General features: G+C 44.9%; 1 protein-coding gene across 1 annotated transcript in view; it reads right to left on the reverse strand.

Moving 5' to 3' along the window:
- cdh4 (cadherin 4, type 1, R-cadherin (retinal)) overlaps positions 1–12,769 on the reverse strand; it is a 116,015-nt gene that overhangs the window by 60,078 nt on the left and 43,168 nt on the right. Inside the window, exon 3 of the mRNA XM_067233986.1 lies at positions 4,294–4,317. Within this exon, the coding sequence (XP_067090087.1) occupies positions 4,294–4,317 (24 nt within the window). The remainder of the gene's footprint in view (positions 1–4,293; positions 4,318–12,769) is intronic.

Below are 12,769 nucleotides of genomic sequence, written 5' to 3' on the forward strand. Positions count from 1 at the left end.
AAGCATTTAAAGAAGGAATAGTTTAAAGCCAGCCTAAGAGATCGCCTCAGAACACTTCACATGAAAGCCAACTTGAGAATTGTGCATGCCTTTGACAAGCCTACTGTCAGGGTGAAGTGTTAAAAATATGCTTTTCATATGAGTAAATGTAATGCTCTTTATGTTCGGGAACCTCAATGTCGATCACTGTCTTGCCTCTCTTAGGGCCTAACCTTACATGAACGACAGCTCCCAAACACACCCTAACTCCACACCCATTCTGGGGAAATGATGCCTCTAAAGCTGCTCCCTCCTCTGTGCCTCCCCTGCCTCCCCTGCCTCTCCCACCTCCGTGGAGGGAAAAAGTGGTGGATTTGTTGTTCTAGAGACATGAGCTGGAGTGGAAAGGTTGTAATTTAACTGTTGAGCGCTACTATGAGCGATTGGCTTTAATAATGGCCTCTACACTCTAATTTGTGTAGGGATTTGCCTGGACAAGGCTTGTCTCAGTGAGCCTTAATGCTACAGTGCTTTTCAAAATGATTCAGCCAAGCCAGGAGGAATGAGGAGAGACATGTCTGGACCACCAACAGTATCCTATAAGAGGGGGGGCGAGGGTGTTTAAAACGGAGAGCAGACTTCAGTGGGAGGTAATGCCATAGTAAGTCAATAGGGGTGGAACATCCTGTCTCGACATCACAGCCTATCTGGATTAACCACTGACAGACACACAGCACTGCTCACAGGCTATACAGCTGTATTAGGTTTATAATCAGTTTGAAATACTGTAGTCGTTTCCATCATGTTCAGTACTGTGTATTGTAGTCAGTTCACATGAAATGTATGTTTCACCAAAGATATGAGGAGAATGTTAAGGGTAATAACACCTTGACTATGCTCCGCCAGGACTACCAACCCTGGAGAATATATTCATAGCTGGTTTGGAATATATCATTCGTATCTGTATGCTTTGAACCTGCAGTAGACACAAGTCCACATGGGTCCTGAAGCCCCCCGTGTCTCCCAGGCCCCTGGCCTCTGTCATCTGACTCACAGAGACAGACTTACTCACTCTTTGGAAAACTGATCTAGCTTCTTTCTGGCCTGTCTGATAGATCGAACCCACTGGGATGGTTTCAGTAGCAGCCATTAGATTCTTTCCTCCGTGCATCTAGTCTCTGACGTCTGCCGCAGTGTGACTTATCCTCATTCAGGCAGAGCTGGGAACTGCGAGGCGAGGACTAAGCTATGGGATCAACATGCTCCCTGGCAGTTTCCTCTAAGAAATGCTTTGTGTTGTCCCTATACAGTTTTTTGACTGATGGCTCCAAATCCAAACAGAGACTTTGTCCTATAGGCAGACTAAGCAGCCTGCAGCTGAAGGTTTGACAGGAAGAAAACTTTGAGAGGTTCTATTCTTAATTGGGTGGGAAATAGGTGCTTTCGGTCTTAAACAGACTGCAATGTTGTGCTTGTTTCCTCTCTCTGACTCAAACCCATTATGCCATATTTCACCTGTTGTGTCAATACCCCTAAGCTATAAGATCCACCCACATATGAATCTCGGACACTAGACAGACACAGCACTGTCAGATCACAGGTGACTTCCATCCTAAATCCACCATCCTGCTCCTCATGGCCGTAGACAGTGTGTGTAGAACCAACAACCCAGACACCGTCCGATCCAGCAAGCAATTAGACCATATCACAGGGCCTCTCTAAGAGCAGATCTACAATTAGGCTGACAGAAATGACTTTTCTGACACATCCGAGTAAAGCATAGTTGTTTTTTTCTGTCAGAGGTCCAGATATGTGGTTGCAGCAGGCTTGAGAACATTAGCTTCTGTTGTTGTTGTAGATTTGGAGACATTTCTCAGCCCATTAGCTGCTCTCTCAGCCCAAACTGCACTCAAAAGTAGAGAGACAGGGAGTACACACATGAAGGACATTTCCTTCAACAGTACAGTTGTAGACCTTATAAAAAGGAATGATATTTTTGGTAAACTCTGAGTTTGAGGCTACAGCACTGTACAAAATGAATCTGAAACAAATCTACAAAATGAATGGAAAGAAATACAGTAAGACAGTTTAGGGCTACATTTAGAAAATAGATGTAGTATATTGGGCTCTCAATACTTTAGCCTTATATAAACCAGCAAAACATCCAACAAACAACAACCTGGCTCTGGTATATTTTGTAACAGTTCATGGCTAAAGGTTTAATATGCTTTCCAATGTGCTCTTAAATTCGGTCCTGGCAGAGTTAAAGTAGTTTCCATTGCAGTTGATAGCGCCGAACAATTTGCTCGGCTGGCAGAAAAACCATAATCAATCCTGAGATTACAGATAAGGGCAGTAAAACCAGCCAGGCGCAGCGTTTTCTCTTATCACAATTACACCTCGGTCTCCTGCCTCAGGTGCAGTCAATTAAGCTGAGCACCAAGGCTCCTAGCCACCTCACAACGAGAGGGGCTACCCGGGACCTGGACACTATCTGAACAGAGGTCTGAAGGACGACGGGCAGGGCAAGAGACGTCATTGTACCGCATGTTCTCATTTAAAAAACATACAAATAAGGCACACAGTACAGTACAGTCTGCATGCACATACACATGACTATCCACACCCACGTACACTATATCCACACACGCACACTCACACACACACACACATCCATGCACACATTCCCTCATGTAGAGGTATAACCTGTCCTTGTTGTGTGTTACATACTGAATGCCGTAGCTGTCTGCTAGCAGCACTGATCAATGGAGCAAGGGCATCAAGACCTTGTACTGACACTGCTTCTCTCGGTCTTTTCATGTGACTCCTAACCTTTACGACTCCTCGCACCTCGCATGATAATGACTATATGTACTGTAATGTGTCTGATTTCTACATAGACGTCCATGCCAAACCTATACTGTGACAGCCAGACACAAACTGAGGTTTGCACATACATCCCCTCCGTCCCTCTCTTTGGGGTGTCAGGTGAACTGCTAACAGCTATAGCTTACGGCACCTACAGTACACAAAAGACAGCATGAATACTACTGCAGGATTGTACTATGCTACAGAAGCCAGTGTTCAGCTGTTTCCCTCCTGGTCCAGCCCACAGCCCTGGTAATATTTAAGGAGCCTATTTGTTGCCTTCTGGCAGGCGATACCGAAGCATTTGGTCTCGCACACGCAGACTGGACAACCGTTTCTTTCCAAGAGCCATCAGGCTTCTGAATGGACACTGATATGGACGTTGATACACTACTCACTAGCCACTTTACACACTGTCACTTTCAGCTACTATATTGCACTATTGCACTAATTGTACCCCACTGTCTCTAGGTTAGTATAGGTTTATAAGGTTAGTATAGGTTATTATGTGTATTAGAGGTTTAGTATATTGTACTGTATATTGTATATTATTTTGTATATTTAGGAGGTTTATTATATTTTAGCTTATCATAGATGTAATCTATGTTAAACTGAATACTTATATGTTATGTTATGCCAGGTTGCTTTGCGTTGTCTTGTCTCAAGAACTTCAGTGCCCACTCTGACCTTGTATTGTTCTGTGCATCTGACAATAAATAACTTGAACTTGAAGTTGAACTATTTGCAGACGGGGACTAGCCGATGCATCAGAGCGTGGTAGGCCCAGGTGGTAATAGCCTGGTACCAGGGATCTGCAGGTGGGCCAGTCCAGGCCAGGGACACGTGGACACAAAATGGATCCAGGAGGGACTAAGCCTAGTTCTACAGTAACCACAGTGACCAGAAAAGGCACAAGAGCTGTTATTTTATTCCTAATCTAACTGGAGGAGGGATGATCACTAGTCTCCTTCAAACGTGAGGCAAATCGTACAACTGTAGAGAAACGCTGTTTGGATGAGTAAGATCATAAAATGAAAATGTATTGTATCTGCTCCTTATGAAAAGCACAAGGATCCCATTATATTTTACGCTGCTGTTTGAAACTTTAGAAAGACAGATACTGCACAATACAGCACTGTATTGAATCATATAGGGGCCAATAGGTTAAACAAGATGAAACATACATACAGACTGCCTGACTAGGAAAATCATTGCAATTGACCAAATGGGCCCAGTGCCGCTATTTTCAGTTTTTTTGTTGTTGCTTTAAACATAACATAAACATGAAATGTGATTTATGAGCATGCAAATGATGTCTACCATCAAGGCCCCTCCTGAGACCAAAATAATCTAAGAGCAGTTCCCTCCATCTCCACACCATCTTTGACCTGGCACAAACCAACCAGCCAGATCTAACAGAACTGAACATGCTGCAGCTGTACTTACCACAGTGCCTTGACAGGGTAGTATCTGCCAGGGAGAGAGAGAGAGAGAGAGAGAGAGGGGGGGGGGGGGAAAGAAAGACCATCGTCAGAATAAACAATAAAAAACTGTAGACTTGTAACCAGAAGAAATATGGTGATTTAAAAACATATAACATACAGTATGAAGACATTTACAGCTTTAAGGTAGTGTAAGCTGTGTATATTTCACCCTGACCGCATTTGGAAGTCATTGTTAAATATTTAACAGCAAAACACATTTGGATGCCCTGTATATATATTATATGTTCTTTTGTCCATGAAACATGGTGCAGTGTACAGGATTGTAAATGTTATTTCTGAATTCCAGATGGACAGGGGACAAGGCTGTGCCAGTTGATCGAGATGGCTCCCTCTGAGACATCTGCCTCTTCAACGCCCTCAAACGGAGACACGGGAGATTTGATGAGACTATTTCCTCAGCTATGTTTTGCATTCATTGCCTTCATTTTGAGCAAAAGCATCTCAGGGAGACTGGACGAAACACCCTCTGCCAAATCCCCCTCTGTCACCAATGTGACCCTCAATTGTTGTTCAATCACTACAAAGCACTTACAGTAGCACATTGGTGTTGGTGACTGCTGTGTGTAGAGAATTTCAAAAAGCTCCCATGTTCCCTGACAATATGTCGGGTTATCTCCTGACAAAAAGCAGATGAGAGCATTTCAACTGTAAATTCAACCACAAAATGTGTATATGTTTTCTTCAATTGTCTTAACATCTTAAAAAGCTTCTAATGAGGAACAAGCATCTTCAAAAATCACAATCTTTAAAAATCCAATCTTCAATCAGGGAATTTTTTTTACCCCAAAACAACTTTTGCTACCAAAAGCGTACGATGTGCAACATGTCAATAGCTAAATAAGAGGTTTGGTAGCCGGCCTCCTCCCCTCCATTCCATGTCCAGGCATCTCTCCTCCATCCCCACACAACGCTTCACACACGCTCAATTATTCATCTCCCTCTGTCAAGGATTCAGCCTGCGTAGCAATTGCCAGCATCCCACAAATTGGCAGGCCGACTCATATTTGGCATATGTGCTGCCTCGCACTCCTCTCCCTCCTCTCCTCGGCTGGCCTTGCAGCCCTCCCCAGGAGAAGACTAACACGGCCTGTCCTGCTCCTGCACTCCCTGGATGCATCATGTCTGTCCGTCCTGTCGGCTAGACCTCCCACTGAGATACTGGGCGTTCTTCCATTGCTCCCATAGCAACAGGTCCCTTCTAAATCTTTGAACAGCCTCATCAGCCAGACTCAGGCTGCTCGATTGGATGCTGACATTTCACAGAGGAATATCAAATAAAGGGTCTGGTTAAATGCCTTGTCATCAAAGATCCTGAGCCAGGGCTTCATTGTCCACTTTTGCTATGGAGAAACACATCTAAAAACACTTAATACTGAGCAAGGTGGGAGGTTGGCCAGAGGAGAGCAGAAGACGTTGGCCTCGTGATCCATATGGCCATACTTGACATCACCACTGGTTGTTGGTTCATGTTCTGCTACACCTAACTCTATGCCATGTATCTGCTTCTACTGTAGAAGAGCGTTTATTTTGAGAAGAGCGTCTGCTAAATGATTAAATGTAAATGTACTGTAGCTTGGTAAAACATTTTATTTTCTACATGTAAGAACCCTGTTGGGAAGTACATTGATGTATAGATGTTGTATGTATATTCTAAAGGGCTAACATTTTCAACATCTATAAATACACTGCTGCATGTTGATCATGCATTGAAGTCTGGCCAGTCTACCAAAAACGCCTTAGGCTCTTCATGTTCAAATTCAACAGTATACAGTGCTATCTTATACTAGGCAAACCATCAGTTCATGCAGTTAGAATGCCATGCTTAAATTAAGTAACAATTAATATTTACTATATTTAGTAAATTAACTAAATATATAGAAAGTCTTAAATGCACATGAGGTGCAAGATTTTTATATTTAAGTATTTAAGTATGAATTGAGTGTTATACATTTTTACATTACTAACAGAAGGTTGGAACTAATGGAGCTGCTGTGAAATCCTTCATAGCAAGTGATGATGCACACTTCCACTCATTACATCCCCAGGGAAAAGGTCACTGCAACTCATTTCCTCCATCACTTGGATACAAATATGACCAGCTTCCTGAAAGCACAATTACATCCTTATTCGCTGTTGGGGAAATAGCTGCAATGCCTCCACTTGGACAGGGGTTGATGGCCTCCCGGAAATGTCCTTCATGCTACAGTGAATGCAGCACGCATTTCAAAATCAGCATGTTTCTGTGGTTCCGAGTATTGCTATATGAAGACATGCATCTTCACATTTTGGAAATACCGGACAGGGAGGAAGGGACTCTCCTGAAAGCATGAATCGTGTTGATCTGACATGGAAGTTAAAAGGCTGTCTCTTCCACTGAGCTGTATGGAAATGCAAAGAGCGTGCAGCCTCAAGCACAACTGATGTACATCACCCTGTGTGACTGAATGTGGATGTGTGTGTGAGTGTGTGTCTTTCCTGATGCCAAGAAAATACTTTAGTCGCCCTAGTGTTGCCTAATTGCCAAAGAGGGTCCTGATAATAAATAATGAATTTAAGAGTCTAATCAAATTTAACAAATGAATATGTCTAGAAAACAATTAATCAGAGCAAATGTGTATTTACAAACACAACACTGGCACAAACAATCAATTATTCATAAAGTGAATGCTGGGTAAGTGGGCTCCTTCCCGGGTGAGATGCTACCATAATTGGAGTGGGACTACAGAGGAGGCTGGTGGTGATGGTGGTAGTGTGTGTGCGTTCATGTGTGTGCATGTGTGTGTGTGTTCATGCTAGCTCCCCACACGCTTACGTCCCCCACAGAACACGACAAGAGCGAGGAAAGAGTCAGCTCATTACTGCCTAATGAGTTGTCTGATTAGTACCGACAATAAAAAGCTTTATTGTGGAGTGCTGTTTATTTTGATTAATTATTATACTAAAGTGATTGGATGGAAACACAGTGACTTGAAATATTCATATTGACTCTAACAAGGCCCTTGTGGAGAGAGGTACAGTCAGTTGAAGCATGGTAGAGACCTCAACTCAGCAGACTTAATATGGCCTCCCAGGTGTTGTGGAGTGGTTTTACAGTCGGTGCTCAAATCCCAACATGTAATCTGGCCTTTCTCAACCTCACTGATGATAGGCTCCTTACAGAGTGATCCATGGAACGAAACCCAGTGTTGCTGTGAAATATAATTGTAGAGTGTTGATGATGGAATGGGATGTTCTTGTATGGTCGCATTGCTTATAACACCCATTGTCCCTTTACTCTCTCATTCTACCTCCCTCTCTCTCTCATTCTGTTTGTCGCTCTCTCTCTCATAATATTTCTCTCTTTTTCTCTCTGTCTGTCTGTCTCTCTATCTTTTTTCTATCTCTCTCACGCACCCCCTCTTCTTCTCTCCCCATGTGTGACCAGAATATGGGGGTGGAGTCATTTCTATGGATTGTGATGTGGTGGGCAGATCCTAGATACAAGAAACAGAGTCTTTAGGATGTTGCTGTTGTAAGCAGAACTCCTAATGTATGACTGACAATATGATGTGATTTATGTACGACTACCTCTAACAGAATGGAAAAAACCCGAAAGAATTGGATTTACACGCGCGCGAACACCACACGCGCGCACACACGCACACACTCGCACACACACGCACACACACACCATTCACTTTGTAATTTTTTCTCTTCGTCACGTCAACTGTTGTGGCGAGAAAAACAGCAAACAGATTGTGAGGGTAATTCAATTTCCTCCAGCGGCGCTCAGTTCCAAATGGTCTCCATCAGTGAGCCAATCAGCAGCTGATTCAGTGGTTTTCCCAGCTGGGCCTGTTCTCAGAGAGAAAGCCAGAAAAGCTGTGGCTGAGAGAAGAGCCCTCTGGATCTCTGACAGGGCTGCTTCCTGCAATGGCTGAAAATAACACACCAAGATCATGACTCAAGCGTTGATTTGACATTCTGTCCTGGGTGTATAGTGGATAACGGTGGACCTGGGCTTTAACACTGATGACCAGACTTAGTCAGATATCCCCAGCATGTATCAGGACCATGATGAAACGAATGTGCACGCCTACGTGTGCACAAGCTTACCAGTGAACACTCATGCATGTCTCATGTACCGCGCACGCACAAATAGGAATGACCTGTCCAGATTACTCGTGTCATGTAATGGCCGCAACGTCGCTGGCTGCTTTTACCATGCTCTGCCTCTGCTGCAGAGAGGCTGGCTCCCACCTGCAGCCCGCCCCAAGCAGAGGGAGGGTGTGCTGTGATGAGCGGGTCCTGACACAGACAGATGTTTGGTTCAAAACCATATCCCGTTCGGGGGACTGGGGGAGGAGACGGGAAGTCTCCCAGGCCCCGGTGTTCCTCCACAGACATCCCCCCCCCATCATTGTAGGCAGTGGAGGGGGCGGGAGAGGGCGAGGGAAGGTGGAGGTAAAGAGTGCACACATCGGAGCCAGTGTTTCCCATGGCAGCTGACTCTGCAGATGTCTGACTCCCCCTGAAGGGGAGTCAGATGGCTGGGCGGTTATGGAATCGGGCTAGTAATCTTAAGGTTGCCAGTTCGATTCCCGGCCGGGCCAAAATGACGTTGTGTCGTTGGGCAAGGTACTTCACCCTACTTGGAATGTCCCTGTACTTACTGTAAGTCGCTCTGGATAAGAGCGTCTGCTAAATGACTAAATGTAAAATGTCTACAAAGAGCCAAGACCGGAGGGCTAGCTAGCTACTGTAGCACCAGGCCCACTGCTGTGTCCACCCAGCAGAGGGCTGCAGGGCCTGATGTTGTTGTCTATGGAGGGGGCTGTGTCGTTTGGCAGAGCTACTGCGAAACACAATTAGTCAATCAAAGTGTACTTGTTAGCCTCAAATGATTCTGTTGTCAATGTTGTTGCTAACAGCCCAGGGATTGTCATCATTGTCATAGTCATCATCATCATTCATCCTCATCAACATGGTTGTCATCATCATTCTGTGATTCATACTGACTGTTTTCCAGCTCTGCAAGTGACAATGACAGTCCTGGTGAGCCAGTAATGTAGAGTGTGTGTCAGTCTAAATCACTCTATGACATTACTGCACAGCCTCAGGGCACATAGAAATCATCCCAAATGTATCTCTCTCTCTCTTTCTCTCCATGTCTATGTAGATTTGATTCTCGTCTAGCTTGAATTAAATGAATGTATATCATTATGGAGGTGAGGGTGGTGACGTTTTTTGTCAGACCTTCTGCTGTCACAATGTCCAGTCAGCAGGGGGGAGGAGAATCAGGGCCAGAAGTGTGACAAAGAAACGCACAGCCGATGAGAGGCAGGTGGGGGAGGAGTGGTGAAGGGAGGAAGGTGATAAAGTGTGGGTGAAAGGAAGAAGACAGGGAGGATGGGGATGGCAAAGTTTCCAGTAAAGAAGCCTCCTTTGCTCCTCTCCACATCTCAGAGAGTATTCCAGTGTAACTTATCCTCCACACTCACACTGACAACCAAAGCAGAGTCAGTAGAAAGCACACCTGATTGATCGGTCATCGTTTGTTTGTTTTGTGCTTTTCTGGCGTGCGTGCGCCCGTGTGCATGTGTATGCGTGCATAAGTGCTCTACATGTTTAGCATAAGCCCAGCAAGTCAAGTCAGTTTTATTTATAGAGCACATTTAAAAACAGCCCATGCCGACCAAAGTGCTTTACAAAATCATTAAATAGGGCAGAACAACAATAAATAAGAACAACAGACAAACAACACAATTACAGTGAGCACAAGTGACCCTAAACTGACTCGAAAGCCAAAAGAATAAAAATATGTTTTAAGACGAGAATTAAATGTCTCTGTGGTGGGGGATGACCTGATAAAAATTGCCATTTTATTCCACAGAGTACACAGCAGTCTCTTCCTGTTTTGCACTGTCAACACGTCCCAGTCCTTGTTCCCATCCCTCCTCAGTCTAGCAGCCACACCTCCCTCAGCGTCGCACACAGCCAACAGAGACCGTCTCAGCGGCCCCAGAGCAGGCATCCACACCACACCTGAGCACCTGGGATTTCATTCTCCAGGCTTCAGACCAAACCAGCAAACAGCCAGTACTGATCCACCTGGGGCTCATTCAAACACCGCAGTGGCCACATCCTTCCAGCATGTGTCTATTACGGCAGCTAAGGACTGCAATTAATCCCCTCAGGAGTCCATTCATGATTTCTACATGGGGATTTCCCACTCCAGTGGGGCTTCTGAACACGCCAAACTGCTTTATCAATCCCTCCAGTGTCTTTTAGCATAGTTGTGTGTCTGATACAGTAGATGCTCTTTAGCCTACATAGTGTGTACTCACAAGTTGCAACATTGTCTCCAATGTATTTAAATGTGGAATGAGTCTGACTGTTAAACTGGGACATTGAAACGAAAGGACTGAGATCATGCTCCTACGGCGTAATGCTAAGATCTTGGTTGGAAAGAAATGCGTTACCACTGAGAAGGAAAATCTAGTCATGTAAGTGAATACTGCATGGCCTCATGCTTGGGAAGATGCTCAAGCTCACTTAACCAAATCTAGGAGGGGAATTCAAGCCAGAGACACCTTTTTTTCTCTTGATTCACTGTTGCTCTTGTGTTCACTGGTGTGGATTCCTCTCCCCCTCCTCCAACCTCCTTACACTTCCTGTTTGACCCGAAGCCCTCCCACAGAGTCTGGCCTGATGATTGGCTCCCTGGAGATTTGATTGTAATGTGCGGGACAGGACCAATGGGAGCGAGACAAAGGAGGTGAGCCTCGGAGAGGGATGATATCAGACACAACCTCATTCGCCTTTCCAAACCCATCATTGATTTCTGTAGTCTTCCGCACAGAAACCGGCGTTACTGTTCAAGGGAAATGAGGCTCATACGAGCAACTAGTCTCCACGTATAGACAACAGACAATAGCCGGACGACATGAAGAGGATGTGGTCTTAGTGCAGTGGGAGACATTGTGAAGGTCAATGCTCTCAAAGCGGGAAGAAGGAAACAGAAGCAGCACTCCAGGCTCCTCTGATGGAGGTCGAGGCAGCACGCAGCGGAGCCTTGCTCTGATGACGTGCTCCGGCTGGTCTCTGAGTGTTCCAGAAATGCAGAAACAATATGATCTGAAGAGAAAACAGGACTGTGTTGATGGGAGAAGAGAACAGAAGAGGACAGGAGGGTATGGTGGAGAGGGGGCCGGAATGTGGAGTAGGTGGGTTGCCAGGCAGAAGGCAGAATGGGAGTAACAACTCCCCCCATCCCTCCCCTGATCACCTGGCTGAATTGGAAGGGCACTTGTGAGTGTCACTGTTCAGAGACCAAAAACTTTCCCTCTCACTATCACTGTCCGGCACAATCCTCAGTTCTCTCTCTCTTTCTCTCTCTCTCTGGGTCTCTCTCTCTCTCTCTCTCTCTCTCTCTCTCTCTCTCTCTCTCTCTCTTTTTTGCCCAGCCCATATAATCTGCATGCTCACATTTATGAGATGACAATTGACTCCAAAAACAAACACAGTAAACACATTGTGCTATCACAGCCCCTAGTCAAGTCAATGTAACAAGCAGATGGTGATGCTCCACATTACATACAGCACTGTGATATGTCAAGATAACACTGTGAAAAGAGGTTTCCATAAAACCACCCTCTGTGTCGGAAATAGATTTACTCCATTTCATAAGAAACGGCGAGAGCTGTGAAATCTCATTCCGCCCTTAAACAACCCTGAAACATATACAATCTCACCAGTGCAGGAATTGGAACACTTATTCTGAAACCCTGGTAAACCTGTTTGCAGTTGCTTTATATATATATATATATATATATATATATATATATACATACTGTAGTACAGTACAGATGAGGGAAATGGATTGATCAGTCGCCTTATGCGCTTCTGTGTTTTCACAGAAAGTCCTAAAACTGCCTTTTATGTCTCCATAGACATTCCATTTTACATTTACATTTAGTTATTTAGCAGACGCTCTTATCCAGAGCGACTTACAGTAAGTACAGGGACATTCCCCCGAGGCAAGTAGGGTGAAGTGCCTTGCCCAAGGACACAACGTCATGGACACGGCCGGGAATCGAACTGGCAACCTTCTGATTACTAGGCCGCTTCCCTAACCGCTCAGCCACCTGACTCCATTTTAGAGTCTTATTTCTACAAATGACCACCTTCGAAGACCCTGTCAGGGAACAAGCACACAACGCAGTCGTGGGAGCCACACTAGCTGAGGAAGGGAGGCAGACAAAGCCTCCAACCCATCTAATGATGCTAGGCCTTATCTGGCAGTTCTGCCAGCTCTTATTTTCATCAGTTTTGACAAGCCCATTAAATGAATGTGGCCCCTAAAATAAACATGTTTGTGCTGAACTGAAACGACAGCCAGTGATCACACCTCCCAATGTTGGGGAGAGATACGGCAC

Source organism: Osmerus mordax, chromosome 1 (genome assembly GCF_038355195.1).
Source record: "Osmerus mordax isolate fOsmMor3 chromosome 1, fOsmMor3.pri, whole genome shotgun sequence".
NCBI lineage: Eukaryota > Metazoa > Chordata > Actinopteri > Osmeriformes > Osmeridae > Osmerus > Osmerus mordax.